Source organism: Vitis vinifera, chromosome 14 (assembly GCF_030704535.1).
Source record: "Vitis vinifera cultivar Pinot Noir 40024 chromosome 14, ASM3070453v1".
Taxonomy (NCBI): Eukaryota; Viridiplantae; Streptophyta; class Magnoliopsida; order Vitales; family Vitaceae; genus Vitis; species Vitis vinifera.
The window spans coordinates 24,341,733-24,359,037 of record NC_081818.1 but is presented as its reverse complement, the minus strand read 5'-3'; the positions used below and the strand labels follow the sequence as shown (position 1 = coordinate 24,359,037).

Genomic DNA, 17,305 nt, shown 5'->3' with positions numbered 1-17,305 from the left:
TATTTTTTATTATATTGTGCTTGAATTTGTTGTGTTGAAAAAGTTTTTGAAAAACCCAATTCACCCCCCTCTTGAGTGTTTTTCTTATTTAAGCATAACCTTTATTTTCACAAAGTGTAATTAATCAGTAGATTTTTAATAAATTTAGTAAATTAATTTAGCTTAGTTATATATTTAATTCACTAGTAGATTTGCAATAAATTAATTATTTAATTTTATTTTGATATTGTAATTGGTGAGTGGATTTGCAATTAAATAGCATATTTTCAATAGATTTAAGCAAATTAACTTAACATAGTTATATATTTGATTCACATAATAAATAGATTTGAAATGATTCACATTATTAGTGGATTTTGTAATAAGTTAAATTTAAATTAATTATTTTATTTTTATATTCAATTATAATTAATTAGTAGATTTTTAATTAATTAGTAATTTTTAATAGATTAAGTAAATTAATTTATTATTATTATATATTTAATTCACATAATTAGTGGATTTACAATAAGTGAATGAAATTAATGACTTAATTTTAATATTTTGCATCATTACTAGGCATTGAACTTAAATTACTTCAATTTCATGTTATGCATACTTCCAGTTGAATAGAATGACAACTGTAAGTGGATGTGGAGGTGGTGGAAGTTTAAATTACTTCAAATTTTACAAAATTCACATTTATTACTGATTAACATGATATAATTAAATTCAATATTGTAAATTTATATCATATATATCAATTTCTTCAACAAAACAACTTTTAAATGTTTATTATATTTCTAATTTCATCTTTAAGAGTTTTTTTTTTTTTTTTTCAGAAGTTTTAATCAATTTTAGATTCATCGATATTTTGTATCAAAATATCTATCGAAATATTAATATATCTGTGATTACTGATATTTTCATTACTGCTCATAAATAAGTAGTTTCAACACATGATTCAAAACATTTTATCATATACCCCTCTTCCTAAACTTCCTACACTCACATCACCTCCCATTTTAAAATAAAATAGAAGTGTTTGTTTTTGTTGTAAAACGACAATAAATGCAATAATGAAGAGTAAGAAACCAAAAAGGAAAATTAAGAGTTGAAAAAACGAAAGAAAGGGAGAATGATAGAAAAAGAAAATAAGACAGAAAATGAGAAGAATTTCTTTTTTGGTCGAGATAAGAGATGGAGAAGTTTTATAGGTTTCATTGAAGTCCTCCGTTAATGATTCTATTTACTCATATGAATGGATGACATTGATGGAATTTAATAACGGGGTTTTAAGTGGGGACATTCACCTTTTATTTACAACGGTTTTATATTATTTTATTTTTACCTTTTTACCACTCTGCTGACGTGTGTTCCCTATTCACAGCGTGTCACATGTAGCTATCGAGGTGGCACCTGAACAAATAACATAACAGAAAAATGCTAAGTTGTATCAACACTTTTATTATTATATTTTTATTTTTTATTTCGTTAGGTGACATGTCCTTTTGTATTTAACAACCAAATAACCACTTTTCTTTTTTAATTGTATTTCATCCAACAAACAAATAATAAAAATAATGGTGGGTGTGGACCCTAAAGACAATATATTTCAGAAATGTAGAAAATAATATATATATATATATATATATATATATATATATATATATATATTAAATAATATATATATTAATATTATTTTATAAAATAAATAATATAAAAAATAAAAAATTTAATAAAAAATATATTTATGATACATGAAAATACATATCCCACGTTTTAACTTAGGATTATTATACCTTATATAGAAATATCGGTAAATATATCTCCAATATTTTTAAAAATTTCTCTATATTTCCCTATATTTTTTAGAATTTCTCAATATTTCCTCTTATATTTTTATCCTCTTGTTTTTTTCTTGATCATGGTCAAAGCATTTTATATTTTCAATAATTTCATGATATTTATGATATTTTCACCCTCCTCTTGCCTTTTTGCTTCATCAATTCGTTCAAAACATGCTTTAATCAGACTCCTTTTTTCTATTTGATCAACTCAATTAAAGTACAAAAATGATTTAACTTTATCATATCAAATAGACTATAGTTTTAATATTAAAAAATATTTTAATAAATAAATAAATCATAATTATTTTATTTTAAATTTCATTTAATTGATTACAAAAAAATATAAGATCATCATTATAATTTTCTTAAAGAAGTTTTTATTTATTTATTTATATATATATCAATTATACTATAATTAAATATAAAGAATAAAAACATTAAAAACAAATCATATATCATAATTTATTTTATAAAATATATTTTCAAATTAGACATATTATTATCAATTTCATAAATTCAAGTACCATATTTTAATCCTTATTTATCCTATCCCCGTTGACTTGTATCCTTTCAGGCGATGAGTGAAAGCACAAATGTTGTCCGATATCAAAGACAAGGCCACCTAGCCGTTGGCATACCAATATGGAGAAAGTCCAAAAAAATGCACCTTATTATTAATAATTAATTAATCATCTTCAACTCTGATCGGGTGTGGTCAGACAATTCTATATCTAAAAGGGAATATCAAATTTGATGGTGGCCGGCCGGGTCGGGGAGGGATCTGGAGTCCTCATTCGCGGTGATTGGTCAAAGCTTCCAAACTCCCAAGTAAAAAGGCCGCCTTCATCTTTATATGTTTATCATTTCGTCGTCTACAAGTTTGTAATATTCAACCATCCTTATCTGTCTTTGAATTTTTATATGGACCAGGATCCGATTCCAGCGTCGGAGTACGGCGCTGAGCCCTAGACGCCAGGGTGGGAAAAAAATATCCGATTTTCCGAAAATTAATTAATTAATTAAAAAATCGAAAGAGGGAGAGAGAGAGAAAAAAGGAAAAATGATTCGGGTCCGTTGGTAAATCTATTATTCGTAATTATTTTAAAAAAGGAAAATGGGGATGGTGGTTGGGTCCTATAATTTTGTGGGGATTGTCAATCCCGGTGGGTGTCACGGGCCGTCGCTGTTCCCTACAAATTCCTCGTCAACTCCCGGCCCCAGGGCTTTTTTCTCTTTTGATTGCTTTCGCCGGACACGTCGTGGTGGTGGTGGCCGTGGCCGTGGCAGTCGTGTGACCATGGCGACGTCTCCGGCATCTTCATCGCCGCAGCGGAAGATTCTCAAGACCTCGAATCACCTCCGCCACGTGGATTCAATGTCGGTTAAGCCTTCCGGCGCTGGCAAGGTGTCGCAGTTGAACGCTGTCATACTGGGCGAAGCGCTCGCTTCCGAGGCGCATGATCTCGTCTTTCCCAGTCGTGACTTCTCCTCACAAGCTCTCGTCTCCTCTCCCGAAAAGGTCTTCCAAAATCCCAACTTTTTTTTTTTTTTTTCAATTTCATTTTTACTATGTTTTTGTTTTATTTAATTTTGATTTTTTTTGGGGGGATGATCATCAGTATGAGGAGATGTACAAAAGGTCAGTTGAGGATCCAGCTGGATTTTGGTCCGACATTGCTTCCGATTTCTACTGGAAAGAGAAATGGAGCCAGCCAGTCTGCTCTGAGAATCTTGACGTCAGGAATGGAAATATCAAGATTGAGGTACTCTAATTTTCAAGTTAATTCAATTTATTTTATTTTTTTAGTTTTTGTTCTTATAGTATGTAATGTGGGGGGAATTGGATTCTGTGAGCAGTGGTTCAAGGGAGGAAGAACCAACATTTGCTACAACTGCTTGGATCGAAACATTGAAAGTGGAAATGGTGGCAAAGTTGCAATCTACTGGGAAGGAAATGAGCCTGGTTTTGATGCTTCTTTAACGTATGCCCAGCTACTGGACAAAGTGTGTCAGGTAAAGATGGTTTCCTCCAACCAAATTTTCGGGAATTAAAGCGATAAATGAAAATTTACATCGATGTTTGGTTATGTGGTGTGAGATCTGGATTTTGTATGTGTATCTTGTGACAGCTTGCAAATTACTTGAAAGATATGGGTGTTAGAAAGGGTGATGCTGTAGTGATCTATTTACCCATGTTAATGGAACTCCCAATCGCAATGCTTGCATGTGCTCGCATTGGTGCTGTACACTCGGTATGCCACAACTTTGCTCTGTCTTACTTTTCTTTGTAAGTGGGCAATGCCTTTTTTGGAAGTGTTTTGCGAATAAATGGCTTTTATTTGCTCTATTATTTCAGGTAGTATTTGCAGGATTTTCCTCAGAGTCTCTTGCTCAGAGAATCGTAGATTGCAAACCAAAAGTCGTGATAACTTCAAATGCTGTTAAAAGAGGTCCTAAGGTTATTTCCCTCAAAGACATAGTTGACGCTGCCCTTGTTGAGTCAGCCAAAAATGGGATCTCTGTAGGTAAGAAAATCAAGTTAATTTCTTATGGCTGACAAATATTAGTCTCCAGTAGTGCCTTTGCTCGCCCTCATGCCTAAAACTGACTTGCCTATACACCTTTGCAGTAAAATCCTGTCTCATGTGATAGACGTAAAATTTTATGCCCCATAATATGATCAATGGTAATTATGGGAATGAGAGAGGGGCCTTTTGGAATCAGGTTATCCATGCCAAGCATGAGAAAGCAAGAGAGGGGTGGGCAACTTAGGAGGTAAAGAGGGGTATGGGGTTGGGTTGTGGAAAGTGATAAGAAAGGATTGAGATCTTGTGAGATCTAGAATTCCTTTGTGGTGGGTAATGAGTGGAGGGTACTTTTTTGGAGGAAGATACATTGATTTGGTCCGTGATAAAGAGTGGTAAATTTACAGTTAAGTTATTTTACAATATTTTAGAACCAGACTTGAGTGGGTCTTTTCCAATGAGCTGCATTTGGATTTCTTGGGTTCAGCCCAAAGTTAGTTTTTTTTTTTTGTGTGAGAGACAGTGTGGGGTAAAGTTCTAACTTTGGATCAAGTTCAAAGACGAGGTTGGTCAAATTGGTGTTTCTTGTGCCGTGGACATGAATCAATAGATCATTTGTTGCTCCATTATGAAACGACAAGGGTTTTATGGGAGCTAATTTTTGTACTTTTTGGGGTGTCTTGGGTGCTTTCTTTGTCAGTTAGAGATACTCTGCTAGGTTGGCATGGTTCTTTTGAGGGCAAAAAGCGCAAGAAGGTTGGCAAGGAAGTCCTTTGTGCTTGTTTTGGACAGTTTGGAAGGCAAAGAACAACATTGCATTTTTTTGAGTCGCTGTTTTGGCGGCTCTTTTCAATACAATTTTATCTCTTTTATTTATCAAGAAAAAGGAACAACATTGCATTTGATAGCGAGGTTTTTTCTATCCAAAAGCTGAAAAGGGATTTTGTTTCCTTTCTATGGTTTAAGTCTAAGTTGTTTTTAGATGATTGTCCACTGACTTTAGTAGGTTTTTTTTAATGGTTGGGTGCTTTTTGAGGTTCTTATTTTGTATTCTTTTGTTTGAGCCTTGGTGGTGGAGGGAGGTTTGTTTTCTTGTATACCTTGGGCTGCTTTTCTGATAGCTCTTTTTATTTTAATATGAGTCTTTATTTATATACAAAAAAATATGATCAGTGGTAATTGTGAGTTATTGTTGTGTAGCATCTGTAAGATGGAACTTCTATTTCATAAGCAGATGGTCTTTTTTAAAATACATATACTGTATGTACCCTTCAGGGGAAAAACTGGGTTAAGGCATTGTAGGCATAGTGGTTCCGCTTCTTTTCTTGAATTAGTAGTTTTCATTCACCTTCTGATATTTTCCAATTTGAAATTTTTTTTAATGTGTTTGATAAGTGGACGTTGCCACATTTTGATATGGAAAAAAATATGGAATACTGAGTTTTTTCTACAACAGGGTTTATAAATATCTAAGTGTGAGCTGAATTGATGTGAACTTGTGTAGAGCACCAAAGATTAGACATTGGATATAGTTGACATAAACCAGATCAATCAGGCCTTAGTTATGGCCTTGGGTTAGCTTTCAACCTGCCTAATTTTCCCATGTTGCAGTCCTCATTACAATCAATGATTATAATACACGAATCCATGTAAAATTTATACCGAACATTGATGTTTTTCTTTTGCCTTTTTCTTTCTCCTAGAATCAAGGACCCTTCCCTCTCTTCTCTCCCCCTAGAATTTTGTGTTCTTTTGTTTTGATTTCCTGATCGTCTGTTTTCTGAGCAGATGCATGCTTAACCTATGAAAATCAATCTGCGATGAAGAGGGAAACTACTAAATGGCAGGAAGGAAGAGACATTTGGTGGCAGGTTAGTAGAAAAATCACCTACTATAGGCTGTATGTTATTGTGGAAGACAAAACTCTTCTATTTGTAATGTTCATGATATGACCATATTTTGGCATTACTAATATCACTGTGTAGCCACAAGTATAGAAATGGCAATTGATAATCTTGAATTGAAGGAAGTGCCGTTAATAAAGAGCAATAGTATTTTGAGGAATTGATGATTAACAACTGTCTTCCAGGATGTTGTTCCTAAATATCCAACTACTTGTGATGTGGAGTGGGTTGATGCAGAAGATCCACTTTTTCTGCTCTATACAAGTGGGAGCACGGGAAAGCCCAAGGTATCTGATATCATTAGATCAGATGAAAATTTTCCATCTATAGTTCTTTTTTATGGTCTAATATAAATTTTTAAAAGGGTGTTCTGCACACAACTGGAGGATATATGATATATACTGCGACAACATTCAAATATGCATTTGACTACAAGCCGTCTGATGTATACTGGTATTATCGAAAATTTAATATATTCTTTTAGAGCTTTATTAATGGGAATCAGATCAATAATTTATCATGAGCTAACATATCTTTTCCCTGATTTTAGGTGTACAGCTGACTGTGGTTGGATTACAGGACACAGCTATGTTACTTTTGGACCTATGCTTAATGGGGCGACTGTTATTGTTTTTGAAGGGGTAATGAATATAGCACTTGTGAAATAGTTTGATCACTCAAATTTCCATTGAGTAACAAATAATGAATCGAACATGATACATCGTTACAAGTGCATTAAGATCAACCAAAAAAAAAATTCAATTCTAGGATTTGGAAACCTTGGAAAGGATCAAAGTTGATATCTGAATGCATGTATAAAAGCTTAGATGTAAAGGATATAATTTGATATAATAATTGTGAACTTAGCATGTCTACGAAAGTATTAAATTCTTTAATCTTCTGGTAATCATTCCATATCCATTTTATTTTGTCATAATTTATGAGGACTAAATGATATCACTTAAGACTAAATTTTAATGTAATCTACTGAAGAAGCAGAAATTTATATGGTAGCTCAGTTGAAGATAGTTGGTATCTGGAAGATGTGACTACTAAAGAACAAGGCCAGATGTTGAAACTGGCACCCTGAGATGGCCAAGGGATTGGTGTGTTTTATGATGTCATGTTGACGTCCCAACACCTCAGAATTCCCTGCTTTCCACCCCCAATTTTTTGAGGAAAAGAGAATTTCTATATGGAATTATACAATGAAAAAGAGATAATTCCTTGGAAGCTTCTTTATGATTCATTTATTTTATTTCTAAATATTTCTAGAGATTTTAGCAAGTTATGGGGTATAAAGTAGAAGGCATCAGCACACTGCAATGTTGTTCTGTACCTGCATGAATTCTCAAGTATAAGTAGGTGATAAGTTATCGTAGTTGCCTGTATTCCAAGTACATTTTATTTCAATCTACTTGGATGTCTAATGATACAGCTATATATCATGTATAACTTGCAGGCTCCAAATTATCCAGATTCTGGACGTTGTTGGGACATTGTAGACAAATACAAGGTGACGATATTCTATACTGCCCCCACTTTGGTGCGCTCCCTCATGCGTGATGGTGATGAGGCAAGATATATCTCTAGACCTTATATGGAAAATTGTGGTTGAAATCATTCATGCAGATTAGCTAGTCAAGTTCACAACTCAATAATGCCTTACCCAACCATTTGGAGTTAGTTACAGAAATCCTATTTTGCTTGTTAGCTGTCTCTAGGTCCATGGTTTCTTTGTAGCCATGCCGTTTCTCGGTACCTTTACGACGGTGTTTCTCATGTTCTTTTTCCTTGCACCCCTGTTATGTTTATCCTATTATAAGGTGGCTCTTGCATTGTTTTTATAATTTACCATCTGAGTAAATTATTCACGAAAAGGCATTTTTAGCTGCTTATATCAGTTATTGTTGATGATGCAGTATGTCACTCGTTATTCACGCAAATCTTTACGGGTTCTTGGAAGTGTAGGCGAGCCGATCAATCCAAGCGCATGGAGGTACTTAGCTCTATTTTACATTGTATAAAAATCTTTGTTTTCAAATTCAATGGTGTACTTAATAGATTCCTCTACCTTACAGGTGGTTTTTCAATGTTGTTGGAGACTCAAGGTGTCCTATATCTGACACTTGGTGGCAAACAGAGACGGGTGGCTTCATGGTTGTTTTATTTCCATCCTTTATTTTTCTTCTACCATGATCTCAGTCATTTAATTTATATTTTCTAGGTCAAGATATTTGTTCAATAGGAACATTTATGCCAATTTTGTTTTATTTATGTTTTTAAAATTTGTAAATCTGTTATTCATGGTGGATGTTTGTTGCCTTTCAGATTACTCCTTTACCAGGTGCCTGGCCCCAGAAACCAGGTTCTGCTACTTTTCCTTTCTTTGGTGTTCAGGTATTTGCTTCACTCGACTCATCTTCAATATCTTCATTGGTGTTCATTTTTTTGATATTATTATTATCCATCTTCCTCTTTGGTGTAAATGCAGCCTGTTATAGTGGATGAGAAGGGCATTGAGATTGAAGGTGAGTGTAATGGGTATCTGTGTGTGAAAAGCTCATGGCCTGGGGCATTCAGAACTCTTTATGGTGATCATGATAGATATGAAACAACCTACTTCAAGGCATTTCCTGGCTATTACTTTAGTGGTGATGGCTGCAGCAGGTAAATTATGATTAGGATCACATTTGTCATTCTATATCTGTCTGCTGAACAATTGCCTTTTAACTTCCTGAATTACTCTTTTGATTTTAAATTTGTTAGTTTTTAAGCTTGGTGGTATCTCTAACTTGTGAGTTATGTTTCCTCCTAAGAAATGATGCCTTAAATGCTAAATGAGTGATTGTTTTTCTTGTGTTGGTCAAATCTTTGTTTTAGGGACAAGGATGGATATTACTGGCTGACTGGAAGAGTAGATGATGTCATCAATGTCAGGTATGTGGGATTTCAAACATTGTTTATGTGAGAAATGCGTTTTTAACAAATTTAATGTGAAGGATATGTGCCCATTGAATCATGAAGTTGTAGGTTTCTTAGTTTTCTGATATTAAAAGTCATTTTTTTTAAAAAAAAATTGGATTTGTTTAACATTATATTAATACATGCAGTGGACATCGAATTGGCACAGCAGAGGTGGAATCTGCACTTGTCTCGCATCCGAAATGTGCTGAAGCTGCTGTAGTTGGTGTTGAGCATGAGGTAACTTTTCATTTGTCAATGTCACAATTAAAATGTCTGTAACAGATGCCCTGTACACACTTCGTCTCAATTATCTAATTTATCTTTCACTTCTTGTTGATTGTTAGGTAAAAGGGCAGGGCATATATGCATTTGTTACTCTAGTAGAGGGTGTTCCTTACAGTGAAGAACTTCGGAAAAGCCTTATCATGACTGTGCGAAGCCAGGTTTGTAACTACCCTAAATGCTTCTAATACGGAAACAAGCTTTTAATTTTCAGACAAACTATGTAGTTGGCTTTTTGAAAGAGGAGATTGATAACTTCATACCATATGATGCCATCTGTATGGTGGAAATTTTGATGCTTCAAAATGCAACAATACGATATATAAGCAAGATGAAAGAATCTATGCTTCAGGGTGTATCCTGTATCTTCAGTAGTCCCACGATTACACATAAAATTGTAAATGTGTTTTATGATAGAAATCAATAAGAAACATGGAACAAGTCCAAGGGAAAGGCCTTAGACTTTAAGGTTTTTCTCTTTCTTATTCTTGAATTACTTTCTTTTACCCCTGCAATATCCCTAATTTCTCCTTCCCTCTTGAATGCTTAAAAAATTGAAGCCAATTCTGTTATTATATAATTGTAGTTAACCATTTTAAAGTTGTCCTACATTAATTTTAGTCTTAAAGCCAAAGTTTTGCCTTGAAGGTGCATGCATTTGGGGAACAAAACAATTTACAAAACCATGAGTTCCAAAATTATTTCTAGTATTCAAGGTGCTACTTCAAGTGTGTTCGGTGGCAAATTCTGCTACTATTATAGTATGAGGTCATGACAAGACATAACAACCAGACTGATGATACAGTGAAGCCAGTTGAAAGGTATAAAGAGAAACAACCAATTAAAGTAGTAGGCTCAAACCATCAGCTTGAACAATCCCCCATTGGACCATGTTATGGTAAAGAATGAAGTCTATAGTTTATAATGTTTAGTGGTTTCTTAACCTTTGTATAGCATAGTAAAAAGGTGGCTATGCACCCAGGATCTGTTATCTATTAGCCTTGTCTATTTTGCTAACGTGATTGCATACTATACCCTACTAATGTAGCTTAAGTAGAACATTGCTGGCTATGCCAAAAGGCAACAGAAGAGGAGGATTGTTGACCTAATAATATCTTCCATACTTTCATTTTTTGTCAAGGGAGACCATGCTCTATGGTTATTGGAGGTACCAATTTAATGGTTATTGATTGGGCTACTAGTTTAAGCCCATTGTCACAGGAGCTCATTGAGAAGCTCTTATCCTGGTAACAAAGAATCATTCAAATCCCCACCAAGTAACACACAATGATAAGTCTGCTCCAATTAGTCTTCCTTGTTTAGTTATCCTGTTATTTGTGAGGACTTTGGGGAATCAATATTGTGTGATGCCTTAAAAGATAGTTAACTTTTGCTTGTTTGACCTATGAAAATACTTCCACTCTTATGCACAATGGGCATAAAGAAAGTTCTATGTCCGATGAATGACTGTCCCCCATCTATGCAACTAGAGAAGAAATAATTAAAAGGCCATATGTGAATTTGAAAGAGAACAATTATCGACTCTTAAGTGTGGGTTAATCGAGAGGAAAGAACTAGGAACATCTGGCAGAAGTAAAGAGCATCCTTGTTAATGTTTCTAACTTATTGCCGGAAGATTTACCGAACGAGATTCCCTCACATGGCATGATATATGATGAAGTTCTGTTCATTTGATTTCTTATGTGATCTTAACAGATTTACCAGCCTACCCAAAATATAATGGAGTATACAAAATTGAGAAGATAGTTTGATGGAATCCTTGCTGAAGACCGTTTTCAATGAAGCTCAAGTTCTTTGGAGTTCTTACTTTACCAACTCCTAAGAAGAATGGATTACAGGGAAGAAAAGTGATTTTGGGAAGGATTCCTTGGAATTCCAATAGAACTTTGTAAATCATACAAACTTAAGGTTGAGATTCTTCAGGATTAGGGGAATTTATAGGGATAAGCCCCTAAAGATTTATTTATGAAATGGAAGACAAGGGAACAAAAAAATCCTGAGTTGACCTGATCAAAATTATTTTGGTAATTTTGCAAATTTGGTTGCTTAGAGTTGAAGTTAGTAGTAGTTGATTTTCCTTACAAGAATCTGGGAAGCATTGTTTGTGAGAACTATCTTATCATAAAAAGTTCATATGCTTTTAAAAGAAACTTTCTATAATCTATATTCTAATAGTATGCATTTTCCTAAAGTTATTATTATTTTTATTATTATTTTAGGCAAATCGATGAAGTAAAAGGAAAAGAGAACAACAAAAAACAATCTCCCTCTCCTTACTTTAAGTTCAGCAAATTAATGAAGCAAAAGGAAGAGAGAATAAAAAAAAACAACCTCCCTCTCCTTACTTTAAATTCAACCAATCTACGAAATCTATCATGCTCATAGGCATAGCATCCATGTTTGCTCTAGCCCAATCCAAAAAGATACACATAAAGGAGGATTTCATTGCTTGATTTGATTGTTTTGCATCTTCAAAGGACCTCCTATTTCTTACCTTCCATAATGTCCTAAACAGGCATAAAGGAGTCATCCTCCTAGCTTTCTTCCACCTTTTCCCCACAAAAGAACCTTATCAACTCAAAAGAGTTCCTCTTACTCAAAAGGGCATCATCACCCATACCACTCCAAACTAGAAAAAACCAGTTGCCATAGGATTCTTGCTTTGGGACAATGAAGGAGCATGTGATCAGTCGACTCTTCTTACCTTTTACACTTGTAACATCTGGTCTGAATACTCCATCCCCTCCCCCCAAACAGCTTCCTAAACAAAGAAACTCACATTCGTTGGAACCCATGGTTCCAAACTGTACTTGCAAGAAAAGGCACGGTTCTTGCCTAGGCTAGGAAGCTTAGAAAGAATTGATAGAGAAATTGTCACCCTTGGTTTCGTTCCAACCCAATCTATCCTCCACTTCCACTATTGGTTTCCTTAAGTTGTTTTTATTTGGTTATTTTATTTTTTAATTCCATCATTCAGAAGGTTTGAGATCTAAAAGGAAAATTAGGGTCCTAATATGCTATTATTATGTTAGCTAGGTTTTTTTCTTGACCCCTCTTGGGTGTATGATGATTATGAGGTTTGGCATAGCATCTCAAATATTTTTATGGCTCAGGACTTGGCTCAGATTGTTTAACACTCAATAGAATTGGCTAAAATATGCCTAAAGCCTATAGCTTTCAATCCCATAACTCAATTCCTAACTCATTATGGATAACATTAATTTATGGAAGGGCTAACAATCTCCTTTAAGGATCCTGACAATAGCAAACATTCCTTAGGTTTTTTGATTTGTCATTTACCTCCTTTCTTAATATTTGTTTCTGTACTGATTTTTTATTTTATTTTTGTTCATAGACTGGTTTCTTTAACAATGTTAATGCTATTTTTCACATAACCAAAATATCCTCAATCATGTTGAACTCATCTAAGATTTCAGTCAAACTCCAAATGGTTTCCTCCACCTTGCTAGAGTTGCTTAAGACTAAATGTCCCCTTGTTGCTTCCACTTCAAAGCTCTTCATCACTAAATTATAAATTTTAGCTCTCAACTTAAAAGAAAAAAATTTAAAAACAAAAACAAAACAATGATGGTGTTCATGCCATGAAAGCCATAGTGCTGATGTTTTTTGATGTCATAAATGGAGGTCCTGCACAGTAAAAAAACCCAGTGGTGTGCAATGTGGAGGCTGTTGGACTCTATTGACTCTATTGTTGTGGAAAGAACATATGATGATAAGAAAAAATGGTCACATGAAGGATGCTAGTTACATCGTGATTGGGGTACTGGTTGCTGCTGATGATGGTGCACAAGAGAAAAAGATGGGAGGCAAAGGTGGTTATTTTGGTTGTACATGGCATCTGGTTCAATATTGTGACATCAAAGAGCAGAAAGATTTTGGATTCCGGAAGTGCAGAAGGGGAATGAGGATTAGGGGTTTCTGTAGGACTAGGGTTTTCTTCACCATCATAAACCCACTGCAGCGATGTAGATATTCTACTTTATGCCCATGGAAGGATAGAGTGGTGATGATGAAAGGTCTGACTTGATAACCTTTGATATAACTGGTTTGTTTTGTTAGGATTTTGGGAGGCAATTTGTTACATTAGGAGAGGGAGGTGACATCAGCATATATTAACTAATTTCAAAGGTGATTTTAGGATTCACTATAATGTTAATGCTAGCAACTTCCATCCTAATTTTTAATGGTGGTTGATGGAAGGGGCATTTCCATTAGTTGTCAGTGAACCTCAGTAGAGGTGTTATTATAATGGTTTTTGTAATTTATCCATCATAATTAGTTCTAAGACTATTGTATCATAAATACCTTAGTAGATGTTAATAGTTCAGTTTATTGGTGAATATATATCCCCTGCAAGTATTGAATGTATCAATCAGAAAACCTATGAAGTGGATGCCTTCCTGGATTTTATGATCAACTCTCCCCCTATTTCAAGGGATATTGCACATATCCTGAATCCTACCTTCTGATGGAGGACCCTACATGAGTCCCACACACAAAATTTCACTACAGAACACATTGTGGCTTAATCGCATTATTGCTAATTAAAACTTGATGTTCTCTCATCTAGTAATATTTTGACAGAAAATCTCCTTTAATTTTGACCACTGCATCTGGCTTCTCTCCATCATTATCATGCTAGACTTGCATTTGTTGGACTGCATCAGTCTGAAAGATATGCTGTTACACAGCTTAAATTGTATGCCCAAAATGTTTGAAAAAGAGAGATGAGTGGTTTATCTAGATTGGATATATGATAATGAAAACACCAAAAAAAAGGAAAAAAAAAAAGTGGAATGAGCTTTACCCTAGCTAAAGCCCATCCAGCTGTGGCCTAGGTTTGTTGATCCGAGGCTTGTCTCAGGACCCTTATGATTAAGCACCCTGTCCATTGACAGTGCAACTATATGATGTTTTCTATAAATTGTTACATGCAAATGCATGAATTCATCCTTTATCTACTCTGAAGCTTTAGAACTGGTTCACATTTCAGATAGGAGCATTTGCTGCACCTGACAGAATCCATTGGGCCCCTGGCCTTCCAAAAACAAGGAGTGGAAAGATAATGAGGAGGATTCTGAGGAAGATTGCTTCCAGGCAGTTAAATGAACTTGGTGACACAAGTACACTAGCAGATCCGAATGTGGTTGATGAGCTTATTAAACTTGCTGATTCATAAATCTTCAAACTTCTAAAGTGCAGCAAATCAACCAGTGGAAGAACAAGTTCGGTCTCAGGCTGTCAGCAAAATTGGTGAGCTTGGAAAGTGGACGAGAGAATCACTTAATATCTTTTGCCTTACATTTTTTAGCTGCTTCTCAATCTTGATTACTACTCTCGTTGTCAAGAAAATTATGCAAGCAGGATTTCTTTCCCCAAACGGCGTAGTATGTGCACTTCACTATCAAAATGTTATTTATGATCTCAGAGACTGTTGAAACTAGATTTTGCTGTGGAAATAATGGAAATGAGGCGCCTATACAAATATATATATATATATATCGGAATGGGGATACCAAGTACAATTTCAATGTGGAATAAATCAAATCATTTGTTCGGCTATCATTTGTTCTAGCTCACGATGATGCTCAACTGTTTTTCAGTGTTTGTTTCATAGGGTGTTAGTTTTATCTCTATGTATGTATAGATTTGGTGCTTCATTATTGATCGAGTGTTTGTTTCAGAGTGTCTATTTGGTGTTTTTCAGATGGAATTGAGTCGATCTTTTTCAAGTGTTCCGCCTTTGAATTTCCTAAATTAGATCTGAAAGTGGTGGTAGCATACATAAAAGGACTCAAAAGATTTTAATTGAGAAACAAAGCAACTCAATAAAGCTACATTCCTCAGAACTGATTAATGACATAGTCTGTTACTTGACATCATCAACACACGGTATAAGAGGAATTGGGTTACCATCAAGGACTAATGCTGATTTGAGGAATATGTGCTATGGATCCAAGTTCAGCAGGATTCTTCTCTTTCAGCCTATTGGTTGATATTTCATCACTTAAAGCCTATCTATTGTTAAGTTCATATTCAACGTTTATGACGACTTAAATTAAATTATTAAATCATATTAATTTATTAAGTTGATTTATCCAAAGCAGATAAGATAGCTAATGCCACATGGAAAGACACGTCAATCTCAAACCTGGCTGAGAAGAACAGAACCAATACTTTCCATTTAGTGAGAATAGCAGAAAAGAGAAGATATCATTGATTTCTTGTAATTTTTTTTTTAGGCAAATTTTCGTCAGCTTGTCACTCCCTGCATACAACAAAATGAGGGCGAAAAAAAAAAAAAAAGGTTCTTTGGAGGTTTGACAAAATTGGGACATTATACTGTACAAATATTGGATTGTAGAAGAATAATTATAAATTATGTGAAGCATCGCTCTAATATGTAGAACCCCAGCGATGGATGAAGCTTGAAAACAAGCTCCCAATTTACAGGGCATGTTACAGGTGCTGAAGCAGCAGGACGGTGAACCTCGGTAGCTCACATGCTGTTGGCTGGATCAACAATAGTACCTTGGATCAGCAGTACTGATAATGACGAATCAAGTCAGATTTGGAACATTTCTGTGACTATCAGCAAATTCTCGGACTAGTCGCTTCAGAATTTGTCCCCCCTTCCCCTGCATATGCCCACGATTATCTTTTCCTCCATCACATCTCTTGCTCTCAAGATAGTCCAAGGCTGCACCACCAAGGGCTTTCAACCAAACTGGCACTAACACCTCTGCTTCTCCCTGCTTTAGATACTCAGCTGGTAAAGCTTGCACCTGACAGCAACTCAAAAGTAGTCAAATGAATTCTTAATCTAACTTGAAAAAGGGAAAAGAAGAAAGGAATATCAAAAACATGGCAAGGGAATATGATATATCTATGGACAGGAATCATCTAAAAGTAAAAATAAGGTTGGCATATGGAATTGGCAGAATCATTGCTGGGTACGGATTAATTGATGGAACACTGCTGCACCAGCAGCAAGAATGCATGTTTTATTTTTGACTAAAAGCCTCAAAGACATCTAGACCATACAAACAGGGGGATTAACCTGAATAATGCCCCAACCTATCCTGTCTTTTTAAAATTTAGGTAGTCCAAAAATGGAACATACCCAGATCCATTTACTCTGTTCTTAACATAGCCTAATCATATGGAAGTATACATAAAGGAGCCAACAAACCAACAAACACACACACAACCAAAAAGAATAAGGTAAATTAAGGAAAAAAAAAACAAAAAAGGACTCACACCTTATGAACAGCCCAGCATATCAATAAAATCTATTAAAGACACTCCCATTCCCACCAGATCTACCTAGTCCATCCAAATAGAAATTTCATGAGAGCAGGTTTTTGGGTTGTAAGTCTGATCACTCTAGATCATGAAGATACCTTCTTTGTTCCATGAAGTACTTTTTTTGTTCCTTCCATAAACACCAAATTAAGCAAAGTGGAGCCACATTCCATACTTTATCCTTTCCCTTTTGAATAAATCTACTTGCCAGATAATGGTTTCAAATATGTGTGTGTGTGTGTGTGTGAGAGAGAGAGAGAGAGAGAGAGACTGACCGCTAAGCGCAGCCATTCATGCAAAGATTCCCAACAAAGAATAGCCTTGCATGTTGTTCCTTCACTTAAACTGCAAACTGCAGCCAACTGTTGCAAGATTGTTGCAGATTTGTGTACCTGTCAAGAAGAGGGACCAACAATAATCTCTTAGCTGGATTCTATACAAGGATGTATAA

The 17,305-nt window shown here is 34.9% G+C and overlaps 2 protein-coding genes across 4 annotated transcripts in view; one reads left to right on the top strand and one right to left on the bottom strand.

Moving 5' to 3' along the window:
* The first annotated feature begins 2,458 nt into the window (after positions 1 to 2,458).
* Positions 2,459 to 15,114, top strand: LOC100263518 (acetyl-coenzyme A synthetase, chloroplastic/glyoxysomal). Its single transcript, XM_002278482.5, has 19 exons — positions 2,459 to 2,657; positions 2,760 to 3,348; positions 3,449 to 3,592; positions 3,687 to 3,842; positions 3,959 to 4,081; positions 4,186 to 4,354; positions 6,143 to 6,225; positions 6,444 to 6,545; positions 6,623 to 6,711; positions 6,809 to 6,899; positions 7,721 to 7,834; positions 8,181 to 8,257; positions 8,340 to 8,418; positions 8,590 to 8,658; positions 8,753 to 8,928; positions 9,142 to 9,198; positions 9,372 to 9,462; positions 9,570 to 9,668; positions 14,543 to 15,114. Exons 2-19 carry the CDS (start codon positions 2,944 to 2,946, stop codon positions 14,726 to 14,728), a joined length of 2,310 nt encoding a protein of 769 aa, XP_002278518.2. The 5' UTR covers positions 2,459 to 2,657; positions 2,760 to 2,943; the 3' UTR covers positions 14,729 to 15,114.
* A 618-nt stretch (positions 15,115 to 15,732) lies between these two features.
* LOC100244593 (transportin MOS14) overlaps positions 15,733 to 17,305 on the bottom strand; it is a 72,645-nt gene continuing 71,072 nt past the window's right edge. For all 3 annotated transcript variants that reach the window (XM_010662335.3, XM_010662334.3, XM_002276561.5), the window contains exons 23-24: positions 17,130 to 17,246; positions 15,733 to 16,334 (exon numbers count right to left, since the gene is read on the bottom strand). In XM_010662335.3, coding sequence (XP_010660637.1) covers positions 16,110 to 16,334; positions 17,130 to 17,246 — 342 coding nt within the window. In that variant the 3' untranslated portion in view covers positions 15,733 to 16,109. The remainder of the gene's footprint in view (positions 16,335 to 17,129; positions 17,247 to 17,305) is intronic.